The sequence below is a fragment of the Coloeus monedula genome (assembly GCF_965178545.1).
Source record: "Coloeus monedula genome assembly, chromosome: Z".
Lineage (NCBI taxonomy): Eukaryota > Metazoa > Chordata > Aves > Passeriformes > Corvidae > Coloeus > Coloeus monedula.
In genome coordinates this window covers 83278286-83292920 of record NC_138822.1, presented here as the reverse complement: position 1 = coordinate 83292920, position 14635 = coordinate 83278286, and the positions used below count along the sequence as shown (strand labels likewise).

The 14635-nt window shown below is 39.1% G+C and overlaps 1 protein-coding gene across 6 annotated transcripts in view; it reads left to right on the top strand.

Moving 5' to 3' along the window:
* Positions 1-14209, top strand: part of SMAD2 (SMAD family member 2) — a 50085-nt gene extending 35876 nt beyond the window's left edge. For 2 of the 6 annotated variants that reach the window (XM_082300896.1, XM_082300894.1), the window contains 7 exons: positions 3022-3096; positions 4022-4084; positions 4667-4720; positions 5791-6003; positions 7750-7887; positions 8044-8188; positions 12725-14209. In XM_082300896.1, coding sequence (XP_082157022.1) covers positions 3022-3096; positions 4022-4084; positions 4667-4720; positions 5791-6003; positions 7750-7887; positions 8044-8188; positions 12725-12848 — 812 coding nt within the window. In that variant the 3' untranslated portion in view covers positions 12849-14209. The remainder of the gene's footprint in view (positions 1-3021; positions 3097-4021; positions 4085-4666; positions 4721-5790; positions 6004-7749; positions 7888-8043; positions 8189-12724) is intronic. The other 4 variants (XM_082300897.1, XM_082300895.1, XM_082300898.1 and 1 more) reach the window with 3 other exon arrangements.
* The last annotated feature ends 426 nt before the right edge of the window (positions 14210-14635 follow it).

Sequence of the window (14635 nt, the reverse complement as noted above, 5' to 3'; positions counted from 1 at the left end):
ATGAAAGAACAACCTAACAATATTGAACTATTAAAGAATATCTCCTCCCCCTCTTTGGCCCTTTTTCCACCCCAGAACAAACACCAATGCTAATCTGCTGCACCCAAAACCTTGTTAACCCTCATTGAAACATAAAATGAGTGACCTTTGTTTCCTGCCCCAGCTTCCTGTTCGTATCTCTTCAGGAAGTTGCCTGGAGTGTAAAACCAAGTAAAGCTGAAGTTTGCTCATAAATGTTTAATACATTCATTCATGTTACAAATAAGCTGAAAATTCACATCTGGAATCTCTGAAAGAATGAGATGACTGCCCCAGAACTCAAATATGTGCAATGTAAAAATTGTACCTACAGGTGTTAAGCAGAACGTTGCTTGTGTTTTCTTTAAATATATCCAAGAATTGAAATGGCATTAGACAATCAATTAATTTGATCTTTCTGTTTAATTTTGGCCACATCTGTTGCCACCTTTATAGAGCAATTTAAGGTGCTAGAAGTTGGTGTTGCTTTCTTGTGTGTACTTTTTTGACTGAAACTGAAGGGTTTTGATAACAATTGCAAACAGCTTACTGGAAAGCCACCTTTTGCAAATCCAGTGCTATGGAAATGAGCTAAAGTAGTTATTTCCAGGAAGTTTGCTCTGGGTGATTGTAGGAATTCACATGATCTTCACATGTTTATGCAGGTGATGCCATGAAGATTTTTTGCCTTTTCTTTTATACCCCTGTTATACCTTTTTACAACTTCTGTATTCCTAGTGCTTTTTGCCTACATTCTTGGACTTGTTTGTCAAGCTGAGAGACTAAACATTTTAGAGGCTTTGTAGGTAGGGGTTAGTGTGCCCCAGGCCCCAAGGTCCTCTCCAGAGCACATAGTGTAAACTAAGATAGAACCATCCAGGGGAAGGCTCCTTGGGGAGGGGGGGCTCATTCAAGCTTCTCATTGGGGAATTTTTTGACAGATATGCTAATTAGTAAGACCTATAGCATTATACCAGATCTTTTGGGGAAGTGCATTTGACCTGGACATAGTGCACCTGAGGATCCTTAAAATAAATACCAAAGTAAAATCCCTTTCTCCCTTCTAACTGTGTTTGACTCTTGATTTTAAGACTAGGAGAAGGCATCACAGGTAACCACACCTCCTTCTCTTTGTCACTGACACCCTCCTTTTGCTCATATCGTGGTATCTTACTTTATTTGACCTTGCTGACTTAATCCGGAACGCTTGGCTGGGCTCTGATAAGCCTTATTTCCTTGACAGCCTTCTTCAGAGAACCGTTTTCTTTAGCAGTAGGGCAGGCTCACATCTGGTATTTGCACCCCAGTCCTGTCTCAGTACCTGATCTGCAAGAGAGCTTGGTGATCATGAAAGGTGCAGGATGGCCTTTGGGAGCTGCGTGTTCCAGCTCAGGTTCTGGATGGGCTGAGCTGCATCGTCCACGCTTCTGGCAGCGCTCAGGCTCTACTACAGATTTTTAGTACCCCACCTGAGTGTTCATTTCCAGCTGTGTGGTGCTCAACCTCTGACCCTAAACTATTAATAGTACTAGGTGGAGTAAATCTTCTCTGCTCAGGCAGAGGCTAGACACGGAAAATAATCCGTGCCAAAGAGCCTAGATTAGCAGCTGGAAACAGGAGTCATGGGCTGGATTGGAAATGTGTATTGACTTTTTGCCACAGCTGTGGGCTTAACTATAGCAAATGATTTGGAGAAGGGTGGAGTCCCTTTTATCACAATGAATGCTGTAAAAATCTTCAAAATGGGTATGATTTTTGTTATCGTATTTCTTACTAGTGAAGATTTCCCTTAATCGTCCTTTTAAATTCTCACTTGAATTTTGTCACATCTATATTTAGCACACAGGATGAATCAAAGATAAAATTCTCTCAGTTCATTTTAATTTAATCAACTGCCTTAATCTAGTTTCCTCTCACTAGTTTCCTTCTGATCTCATGATATTGCAGTATATCTCAGACATGATGTTTGTTATAATTTTATTTTATTTCTTAAGCAAAAAGGCTTTATCTTTAAATTTCTGCTGTTTGGTAATAATGTAATTAAAGGTGTTTAATCCCTGGAAGTTTCAGGGACAATTCTAAAGTGATTGTAGAGATAGTTAGCTTCAAACACTTTCACTAAAGAAATGCAGGTTCTGCCTTTAATATGTAGGAAAAGACATTTTCCCAGTTCAAAGAAAATTATTTCCTGAAAGGCAGTTGGTTAACTTGTTATCTGGATTACAAAGAACATTTTGAATGGAGAAGAGGTACATACATACTCTCCTGGGTTTTGAAGATATTTCTGAGGAATTAGACACAGTTTCTGGTATCAGAACACTTCAAAGTTGGTACTGAGTTTACTTCAGTCTGTGAAATTCTGTCTTTAAAGAAAGCTAGTTAAAAGAATTAATGGTAGTTTTAATAGAGTTTAGAAGTATTAGTAGTAGTAATAATAGAACTTGTGCAATGTTTTAAATTAGTATAGTTACAAATGAGTCAAATCAGCAGTTGGGTATTGAAGAAATATGTGTTTGGGGACTGAACTGAAAAATAACCTTTAAATTTAACAACTTCAATAAAGTGTGGGAGGGTATCTGATCTGATGGTTATCCTACATAAAGACAGCTCACATTTTTTTGTGGAAGTCACTGGATGTTTTTTTTCATTTGTAATTCTACTAAATACTAAATATGAAAGCTGTTGATCACAATTGCAAAATTATTACTCATTGTAGTGACAGTATCTTGTCTTAAATGGAACAAACAAGGATTCTGGTAATTATATAACACATTTGAGCAGTTGAGTGACATACAAGTGAAGATACATTTTACATACCAATAAGGCAGGTAATGTGTTTGAAGTCCTACTTGAAGGAAAAAGAGACAGCAAAATGACATTCTGATTCAGTGTTCAGGTGTTACAGAGCTCATGAAGATGTGATGGCAAAATGCACAAGAGTTAAATCTTACAGAAGTTTTCCCAGTCATTCTACAAATCGGTGGATTTTTCTTTTTTTAATAGAAACACCTCCTCCAGGATATATCAGTGAAGATGGAGAAACAAGTGACCAGCAGCTGAACCAAAGCATGGATACAGGTAACATTTATTTTTCATTACTTTCCAGGCTTTGGATTACTAGCTGTGATTCCTCTGCATAGGAGCATGAATTCAGCCCAAAAGATGGTCACAGTTTTCCTCTGTAAAACCTGGTGTTTTCTGCTTAAAATACCCCTTTCAGTCCTTAATGAACAAAACAATTTTTTGCCAGAGAAATGCTTTTAAAACATTCTGTGACATATTAAGTATATTACTTTTGTTTCGTAACAGAAGTATACAAGTCTAATTAAGACTTCACCAGAAAGCCTTAAAATAGATTTTAATAGCTAATTGGTTTCAACCATTCCCCAGTAAACAGGTTCATTGAAGCAAAATGTCTGTTGGCCTAAACAAGTTACAGACAATCTGTGTTCTGAGAACCTGTCTCTAACTGACAAACTTACCACTTCTGCCATTAATTCTTGCATGGAAGGTTCTATGGCAAAAGTAGCAGCATTTGTGCCTTTGTATGTAAGAGTTTCTAGATAATGTGGTTGACCTTAGACTTGGACAAAGCACAGTTAATGTGCTGGGTAAGAACGTCCTGCTGAGTGTTGGCAGACATGAGTGTGCTTGGTTAGCTAATGTTAGCAACCATTTTCAGTAAGTTGGAATCAGCTGCACCAGTTTCTGTAAGAACTGCAATATTTTCCCACTTATGTGACAATAAATACCTTAATTAAAACAGCCTGACATCAGCAGTTACTGTAGGAATGTTTCTGTGAAAGTCTCTGTATTTTGCTGCTTTATATGCAAATTGTATTGTAGGGTTCATGTGTTTCTGAGTTTTTAATTCCTTCTTCTGGGAAAGAATTATTTCCTCAAATGAGGAAATCTAGCTTGCTCTTTTCTGGAGATCATAGAATCGTAAATTACAGAATGGTTTGGGATAAAAGGTACCTTAGAGACCCTCTCTTTCCACCAGGGACACCTTGCACTACCCCATGTTGCTCCAAGCCCTGTCCAGCCTGGCCTTGGACACTTCCAGGTATGGGGCAGCCACAGCTTCTCTGGGAAACCTGTACCAGGGCCTCACCATCCTCAGCATAAAGATTTTTTTTCCCAATATCTAATCTAAATTTCTCCTCTTTCAGTTTGAAGCCTTTCCCTCTTGTCCTGTCACCACCTACTCTTGTAAACAGTCCCTTTCCAACTTTCTTGAAGGCTCCCTTCAGATACTGGAAGGTCTTTCTCAAGATAAATTTCTCCTTTGAGAACAGATATGTCTTCTCTCATCCTCTCTTTCTTACCTGCTTTTTCACTGAATTTGGGAAGACACTACCTTCTCACTGGATAAGTGCATAAATAATGTTAAAGAGTGTGCACGAAGTGAGAGTTCTACCAAATACAATGCTAACTTAATTGAGTCTTTATGAGGAGGGGTGGGTTCTCAGAAGTCTGGAAAATTGAATGAAATCCTAATTCAGAGTAAGTGTGTGATATTCCAGAAAACTGAGGTTTCTTACTCTGAAAAACTTAAATGTAAACCTGATTTAGATAATGGTTATGCCTACTGATCTGAAATAATGAAAACCATTTGCTCTGAAACCTGTCTGTCTTGCTTCAACAGGATCTCCGGCAGAGCTGTCTCCTAGTACTCTCTCTCCAGTTAATCATAGCCTGGGTAAGCTGGAAATACTTAAAATTATTTCTCTATGTGTGGTGACACTTCATTATGTATGTAATTACTTTAAAAGTGAAAATGCACTATAAGAAATTAAGGGCTATATTAAGAGGTGACTGTTGGGTTGGCTTCCTGATGTTAAGTATGATGGGGCTGGGTTAATCATTTGTTAACAATTACTATGTTTCTGTACCTGTTGAGCTCCTAGCAAAGAGAAAGAGTGATATTTTTGTGTGTGCAAGAATTGCATTTTTAAAATAAATAGCTTAAAGGATGTTTGCCTGTCCATAATGCTGGCTAGACTTGCTGTCTCCCTTGTGTGTGTGCTCTGCTGCTCTTCTCATGTACTGTTTCACCTATAACCACAGCACAGTTGTTGCTCCCACATTAGTAGCCCACCTGCTTTGATCCGGTGCCATTGCTGTGTGTCTGTGTAAGTGCCTCAGGAAGATCAGATTGCCATGGGTTTGTTTAAGGAATGGTGACAGGATGTGACAGGAAAATGCTGTTCAGAACGCTGAGTAAGTAATTAGGGTAGGTAAAAAGGGGAAGCAGTGAAGAAAAGACTGGAGATACACTGGGAAGATACTGCACTCTAGCAGGGGACAATGAAATATCTTATAACTACCTTTATCTAAAGAGATAGTGTAATACAAAAGAACGTGATTTTCATATTTTTTTTCCCTTTTTGTTGTTCAGTGTTTGATAGTTTAATCTTTAATGCTGCCAGAATGTTTGCAAGCTATAGAAAAGGCAACAGGAATGTCTCAACGTCTGGTGCTCAGAGCACCATTAGCTTAAACATTTTGCCAAGCAAAATGCAAGTACTGAACTAAATGAGCTGTGGTCAGATTAGATCACCCCTTCTTCCCCTCCTCCTTCCCTTGTGTGGAAGATTGAATTCCATTCTGTTTACTGAAGTAGGTAAAAAGGACAGCAAGCAAAATATAGTTTAAGTAGTTTGAGGAGACTACTGCTTTCATTTCTGGGAGAGACAAATAGCAGGGTAGATCGATCTACATTCAGCCTCAAAATCTGTGTTAAGCTTGGTTTTTAAAATTTTTTTTTAGACTTGCAACCAGTTACTTACTCGGAGCCTGCGTTTTGGTGTTCAATAGCATATTATGAATTGAATCAAAGAGTGGGAGAAACCTTCCATGCGTCTCAGCCTTCCCTGACTGTAGATGGCTTTACAGATCCATCAAATTCAGAGCGATTTTGTCTAGGTCTGCTTTCCAATGTAAACAGAAATGCTACAGTGGAAATGACAAGGCGACATATAGGTAAAGATCTCTGATCTTTTAACTATTTAATTTCATTTTGTTGGTTAAATTATCTGGAGTGATCCAGGTAGGATGTGTGTTGGGTTCCTTTCACCCTTGTGCAGCCAGCCATCAGCCTTATATTGTATCTCAGGGCTTGTCAAGGATAGTTTGGTCTCTCTGGCTGAGAACAGAAGTGGAAAGACACAGAGTCACTGCTTCTGAAATTAGGGAGAAATGTAGCATCCTCTGCCACTGAAGCCAGTTTGAATTGAGAAGAGATGTAGTGATGTCTGGAGCTGAAAGGAGCTGCCTTTCCTCACTCAGTAGCCCCTAAGCTGGTGGCAGCAGCAGTCACACAGCTGTCACGCTGAGAGCAGCACAGGAGGAAGCCACTGCTGTATGGCATTCCTGTTGCTCACGTTGCTGTTCTTGCCTTCTGGAAAATGATGATGCACCAAAGCATCCTGGGGGGCAGATTCTTGGGTCCCAGGCTCCTCAATGGGCTGCTCTGCCCTGGGCAGCATTTATATTCAGAATTGAAATTTAAGATTTAATTACAAAATATTAACATGTTGCTTAGTTTATTGTAGTTTATAAAATGCAGAATGGACACTGACAGGATGAAATTCTGAATTCTTTTCTCAAATGGGAAAAGCTGCTATTGAGAAAAAACTGTTGTTGAGAGCACATTGTTTTGACATGATTAAGATTTTCTTTGTAACAGTTAATCAAGAATGTTGTTTTCCACAACGCAGTGTCTTGACTTTGGGTTCTTCAGTAAACTACCTTCATTCTTTTTTTTTTTCTGGATACTTTCATTAGCAACATTTATGAGATTTTGTTGTTGTTGTTGTTTTTACTTTCAGTAAAATTTCAACCTCTTCAGTAGAACTGATACCTTTTATGCCAAGTTCAAATGCCAAATCCAAATGCTCGTCTTAATAAAATTTTACATGTGCAGAAACGCAGGCTGTGCCTGTGCTGACTGGTCAAAATGATCAATGATGGTGAAAAGCAAGAATCTCATGAGCCCTCACTCCTTGATAGAGGAGCTCACATTTTGTTTGAAAAATTGTTTAAACAATAAAGGCAAATGGAAACTATGGGCTATAAAGGGTCTGTTAATTATAAATAGTTCTCTCTGGGAGATCAATTGCACATTATTTACTTTCTGCTAGAAATAAACCACGCAGATTTTTTTTCCACTCAGAGGGACAGAACAAAGTAACAATTTAAAAGTGGGCAACTGGGGGTTTTTTCTCAGGGTTTTTTTTTTTTTGTAATAGGGCTAAATGAAATCATACCGTTTTTGTACGGGGGTGTATGCAGTGGGTTGTGAAACTGTGGGTGCATGTAAGCAAGAGTATTGCAGCGGTGATCTTGTGTTTTCTCTTTTGACCATAGTGGCCTGTACTGCTTCACATACAATGCTTTAATATTAGCACAAGTTTTAATTCTGTTTTAATGAACACTGCTTCTGAGCTTGGATTTTGTTACAAGCCATTATTTGGCTGGAAAATTCTCTTTCACTTTTGACCAAAAATAATTCTGCTTCTCCTTCATATATTGTGCATTCGTGGGAGAAAAGTGCAACTTAATTGTGTTCTGCTCCTGCTACAGCTGTTAGCACAGCAGTGAGGTCCTGTAGATAATTGATTTCTGTTTTTGTTGTAAAGAAAAACCTTGGCCTTCTCTGAAAAATAAACTCCCTTTTTCCCTAATCTGCTAGTGTCATAACTAGAGTTCCTTTGGATTTTGCTACAGGGAGGGGAGTGCGTCTGTATTACATTGGCGGAGAAGTTTTTGCCGAGTGCCTGAGTGATAGCGCGATCTTCGTTCAGAGCCCCAACTGTAATCAAAGATACGGCTGGCATCCTGCAACTGTGTGCAAAATTCCACCAGGTTAGTAGCCTACCAAAAGTCTCGTGTGAAAGTACCCAGTGGAGTTATTCACTGAAGGACATTTGCGTTCCTTTTTTGTAATTTCTTCATTGATTCAGTCTTCTGTGTAGCAATCACAAATGTATTCACTAACTGTACCTTTTTGACTCTTCATAGGATGCAATCTAAAAATCTTTAATAACCAAGAATTTGCTGCTCTTCTGGCTCAATCTGTGAATCAGGGCTTTGAAGCAGTTTATCAGCTTACTAGAATGTGTACCATAAGAATGAGCTTTGTTAAAGGATGGGGGGCTGAATACAGGTAAGAAAAGAAAACCCTTTGTTCTTAAATTTAGAGTTAGTAATTTTTGTTCTTTCACTAGTATACCATTTCTGTCTGGCTTGAAAGCCATACAGAATACTTACACACTTCTTGCTGCTATTGTGGATATACTGTCTGCAAATTGAACCCATATTTTCCTTTTTTGTCTCCCTCAGCTATGGAACCGCTAAGTTACAAAGTCCATAAACTGATTTTAGTGTTACATTGAAGCCAACTGTTGAGCAAGGAATGTTGTCAAAGTTCCGTTCCCTTGCTCAGTCCTGCTGGCTTGCATGTTGTGGTGAAATCCATGACAACATCTTGAAGTTTCACAGTTTGTGCTGTGACATTATTTGCTGTTTGTTAGACTTGCAGTCATTTTGGTCTCTGTCCTGTTCTGCAATGTAGCATGAGTTCCTTAGGTTTTGATGCAGGATGGGGTTGGTGGTACCCAACGGAGAAACTTGCAGTGCCCGTTGCAGAATGAAATAGCTGTGGAGAGCACGCATCTAAGGGATGGCAAGTATTTTGGAACTTGTAGTGGAAAAAGCTTTGCAGGAGTAAGATGACTGTTTATGTAGTAAAACTTCTAAAAACAGTTCTTTGAGTGGAAAAAATAGCACTCTATCTGCTTTTGAATAGATTCCAATTGTATTCTCTATTAGCACAAATAAAAAGCTGTAGTTGAGGACAGTGCCTGTTTTTAATGTAGTATGGAAATTCAGGAAGAAAAGGAATTGACTTCTAACTGAGCAGTTTTAAAGATTTCATTATTTTGGAGAACTGTAACTGAGGTTTTAAACAAATCCCTTAAACCTCTCTAGAAACTGTCCTCTGAAGGAATGAAGTCTGACCTGTCAGTACCCTAATGCAGTACATAATGATTTTTTTAATGCCGTATAATTTCTGAAGTTGAATAATGGCATGTAGGCTCCACTTGGGTTGATTCCTTTATCTGCTCTTGAAATACATACATGTAAATAGCAGTGCCAGTATGTGGGGGAGGTTTCTCAGCTAAATGAAGCCAACTTTGTAATAGTCTAATGAGATGAAATGAGAAATTTGAGTAATGGAATAAATTGGTACCTCTTTGTTAGGAAGAGGTACACAAAAAATCTGGCTCAGGTTTAAAGAGCTATTGGATTTGGCTCTGAAGGAGTATGTATACACTTAGACATAATTAAATACAACATTCAAATCTGAGCAGAAGAAAGGCTTAATCAGGCAGATTATATAGAAGCATCTTGAAGTGAACAGAGTGTAAGTGCTGGTTTAAAACTGTGGGGAGGCTTTTGTTAAAGTTACTTCTGAGTGGGGAGAATGTTGGTGGTTGGTCTATAAACTGTTTGTAGACCATAGGACTGGAAAAGTGCAGTAGTAGCACTGCCAAAATAGCACAAAAACTGGATGTTGAGTAATACTGAACTAGTTTCTTTGCACCTCTCTTTTAGATGATGCTAATAAAATACTGATACACAAAGCTTGTAAATATGCTGCAGTTGGGATTAGAGCAAGAAGAGGTAGCTCCAGCAAACTCAACCTTGAATTTAAATTAACATAGTCTGACTTGTCAAAATGGACCAAAGAACACTGTAAACCCCATCACTCTTGTTAAAACCTCCATGCTTCGTTATTATGTGAAAAAGTGTTTCTCATAGAACAGGCTTGGGCAAAGGCAAAGCATTGCTTGCACTTTAGGCATATGTGCATAAATGTGCAGGTATGGCAAGGTAATACGTTTTATAGGCTTGGTAGACAAAATACCTTACAAAGCTCTTTGCTGTGTTACGTGTTGGCCCAAATTGGGGATGGTAGAAGTTTAGAAGGTCAGATCACCAGTTAAGTGTTCGTGCAGGAACTATCCAGATCCAGGATCATCTTTTAGAGAAAGTTCAGTAGAGGTAATTAGTGATCTTTGAACTGGAAGTCTGTGGGCTGAAGAAGCTGAGTTTTTAGCTTTAAGATGGTTGCTTAGTGACTGTCAGTACTTAATAAATTTTTACCAGCCTAGTGCAAAGCCAGGGTTGTTGAACAGAACCAGTTGTAAAATTTTGAGGAAGTGTATTGTGAAATACATCGTAGGGGAGTTTACAGTGGTGGAATAATGAACTTCCTTTTTTGGGAGAGGATTCAAGAGTAAATGGAATTATATTTCCTGTGGTTCAGATTTGTTTTTCTGTTGTATCATTTTGTTCTGGCATAGGCATTTGGGGCTAAGATAACTGTTTTGTAGAGTGCTGAAAGAGCACAGACCCCAGCTGCTGTCTTCTCCTAGAAAATGTGAAACTTTTGAAATCAATCTTCACTGTCTTAATCTTTCTGCCTTTTCAGTTCCTCTGTTTATATAAACAGCTTTCCTTAAAGCAAAGGACTGCAGTGCCGACTGTAAAAATGAAGGAGCTGGGTTTGTGTCTGACTAATCTGCTGCCTTTGAATCTTGGGATAGCTGGAATTACTAGGAAAAACTGGCTTAGCAACAACAGTCTTGCCAATCTAGTTAGGGAAAACTCCCATGCCTGGAGTGGGTGCAGTGAAATAACAGGATTTCTCAGTCAGAGTATGTCCAATACTGATTTCTTTACTTTGGAGATGAGAAGGAAGATGTTTGAATAACAGGTCTCTGAAACAAAGGAACATGGGAGAGAGAATGAAGCTTTCATGGTTGTCAGTCCTTCCAGTCCTTATTGGAAGTTGCTATATGGTGTTTAATTAAGGGCTTCTATTGTGGAAAATTATGGGCAAGTTAGTATAGAAGACAAGGGAAACACAATATCTGCTTCAGTTGTTTGTGTGAGGATGTTACAGTACAAAACACATACAGAAGTGTAAGATTACAGGAAATCAGAGATAAAGTTTGGTGTTCTTTTGAGATACCGTCAGCAGAGTATAACCACACACTGTGTTTTGATACAGTGTTTCTGACAACATCTACCAATTGCCTTATACATTTGTCATGTCATTTTCTCCAAAAAGCCAGACCTTGTGATCACCATAGCATTGTGCTATTTTGCCACCTGGCAGTGCAGAGCCAAGGGTTTTTATTCTATATTTCTCAGTAGCTGTCTGTAAAATTCAAATCCAGTTATGCATGCAGACTCCTGGAAGGTTGAGATACAGCTGCACACAGTTGTTTGTGGTGTGAACACTGCATTGGTTGGACAACCTTCACTTCTGAATTTCCTTTTAGAAGTAAGGCGCTTGGTGTGGCACTTGAAGGAAATACTGCTGTTACTATTCTCCAGAGTGGAATATTCTCTTGATGTATTATGGACAAACATGTAATTATTGATGTGTCTTTGTGTATTATGGACAAACATGTCTTTGTATTACGGACAAACATGTTATTATTGATGTGTGCTTTGGAGTTTTGAGGCTTTTTTTTTTTTTTCCCCTGGAAAAAGTTTAGTAACAGTTATAATAATGGTTACAGATTTTTATATCTCTGTTTTTTTCTCTGAAATGTATTTATTCATATGATGCAGAATTTGTGGCAGCTTAACCTGCTTTCTGGCTGTAGTGGGTTGACTCTGGCTGGATTCCAGGCAGCCACCAAAGCAGCTCTCTCACTCCTCTTCACAGCTGGACAGGGGAGAGAAAATGTAGCAGAATGGTCATGAGTTGAGATAAGGACCGTGAGAGATCTCTCACCAAATACCATCGTGGGAAAAACAGACTTGAATCAGAGTTATTGAATAAATTTATTGCTAACATAATCAGAGCAAGATAATGAGAAGTAAAATAAGACTTTAAGCACCTTCCCCTCCTTGCCAGCTCTTCCTCCTCCCCCAGCTGTGAAGGGAGGTAGTAATGGGTGTCATAGTCAGTTCCTCACATGTTGTTCCTGCCACTGCTTAGGGAGGAGTCGGAATCCTTCCCCTGCTCCAGTGTGAGGTCCCTGCCATGGGAGACAGTTTCACATGAACTCCTCTGGTGTGAGTCTGTCCCATGGGCAACAATTCACCATGAACTTCTGCAGTGTGGGTCACTGTTCCAAAGGGTGCAGTCTGCTGTCCAAAGGACAGGCTGCTCCAGCATGGGCTTCCCAGCATGGGTCACAGCCTCCTCTCAGGCATCCCCCTGCTCTGGCATGGGCTCCTCCAGGGGCTGCAGGTGCATCTCTGCATCCTGGTGCCCTCCATGGCCTCAGGGGCACAGCTGCCTCACCATGGGCTGCACCAGGGGCTGCAGGGGAATCTCAGCTCTGGCACCTGGAGCAGCTCCTGCCCCTCCTCCTGGCCTGACCTTGGTGTCTGCAGAGATGTTCCTCTCACGTGTTCTCACCCCTCTCTCTCTGGCCACAATTACAACTGGGCAACAACTTTATTTTCTTCTTAAATTGGTATTCCAGAGGCATCACCATTCCTAACTAGCCCAGACTTGACCAGCAACACATCCATCTTTGCAGCTGCCAAGGATGGACTCTGCCAGACATGGAGGAAGCTTCTGGCAGCTTCTCACAGAAGCCACCCCTGCAACTACCAAAACCTGGCCACCCCAACCCAGTACAGTGACTTTTCCCTATTCTTTGTTTTCTAGGCGGCAGACAGTAACAAGCACTCCTTGCTGGATTGAGCTTCACCTGAACGGGCCTCTACAGTGGCTGGACAAAGTATTGACTCAGATGGGTTCCCCTTCAGTTCGCTGCTCCAGCATGTCCTAAAACTCTCCTCTCTCACCAGTGGGCTAAAAATCGAGTCCAGTCAACAGACTTAATATAACAGCTCGTCTGTCGTAGTATTTGTGTGTGGTCCCCATGAACTGTTTACTATCTAAAAAGGTTTTTTAAAAAGAAAAAAAAAAAAAAGAAAATGAAAAAAAAAAAAAGAAAAGGAAAAAAAAAGAAAAAACAGCACTTGAGGTCTCATCAGTTAAAGCACCTTGTGGATTCTGTTTCCTATACTCTGATACTAGATGAAAATTTAGTGTATAGAAAAGCCTTCTTCAGAAAGAAGGGACAGTTCTAAAGACTCTTTAATGGTGTTTTTTATTGGGTATATAATTGAGTGTCCTAATGGTTATCAATAACATGAATAGCTAAGTATATATACAGATAATGTATCACGATCTCCAATATCACGGTATTGTGCTGTTCTACATTTTAGTTCCCATAAATAGTCATTTTGGTTTTTTGATTGGGGCAAGTATCCTGTAAAATTCCAAGACTTTGCTCCCTTATTCTTTTATATTTTTTTTTTATATAAGCAGGTTTTCAAGTTGTCCTAATCATAAAAAAACTTTCCTTATAGAAAAGCTTAATTTTTTGCTGCGTTCTTAAAGAAAAAGAAAGTCCCTCCATTGGCAGGGAAAGAAACGTCTTGAGATTCATCTGTGAAGGCTTAAGACACTTTATATACTTAATGGGGCCTAAAGTGAATTCATATTAAAAATTCTGAGTATCCATCACACTAGCAGTTACTTTTTGATACCCATATGAGTTGATGCATCTGTTGCCAGCAGTATTGCTGGCAGTACTGTAATTTGGGACTTTTTTTGTACCTTGAATCATTGAAATGAGTGGTTTTTCTCATGGAATGGGAATTTACCATGGCTTTGGATATTTGATTAAGTGCACAAGGTTATTGGCTTAAACCTTACATCTGTATTTTTTTCATTGAATAAGTCTTACCCCTTCCTATCTGTATTTTTTTCATTTTTTTCATATGTCACTAAAAATAATGGGGTTTAGTTTTTGGAGCCATATACCTTGAGAAATCATTTCCTGGGGTAAGCTAGACTCTTTTTGTTTAGGTTTTAAATAGATGCAGCTTCTTAACATATTTCAGTAACAGAATTTAAATTTCTTATCTGAGTCGCTTCTATAGTTTACTTACACACCAGATCATACGCATTCATTATGTCATAATGGGCCTTGTTATTAAAAGTAGTTGCTTCTGCAAAACCTCTAGGATAGTGGTTGCTGAGGTATGACCAGCGAAGGAGGACTTCCAGGTTCTTCATGACAGTGCATGTTATTGTGAACCCTTGGACACTACAGCTGCACCATATTAAAAATATTCTGAAATATATTCTACAAATAAGTCTGGGTTGGGGCTGGGTTGGGAAACTGTATAGAAGGGTTATTCTGACTTGAAAAATACACATCTTACTAACAATCTTGTGATCTAGCTGTCTGTCATTCTTTTGTTATTGTGGCAGTAGCAGGATTGCCTTTGTCTGTTTTTTTCCATTGTTTCATCAATTACACTAGTTCTGTACTTCGTAAGTACAGCTAGTGATAACTTAGCTTTGAGAACAAAAATGTGGCCAGTGTTACAGCTTTTAATCACTTGACTGAATTGATGATAGTGATGGATATTTTTATGCCATAATGACTAGGGCATAGAAGCAATACCAAAAATCAAGCCTTGAAAAAGTGGGCCAGACACCTTTCAAAAATTGGCAAAGCAGTTACCAGTTTGTGCTAGTTTTACCAGTAGACTAATGTAT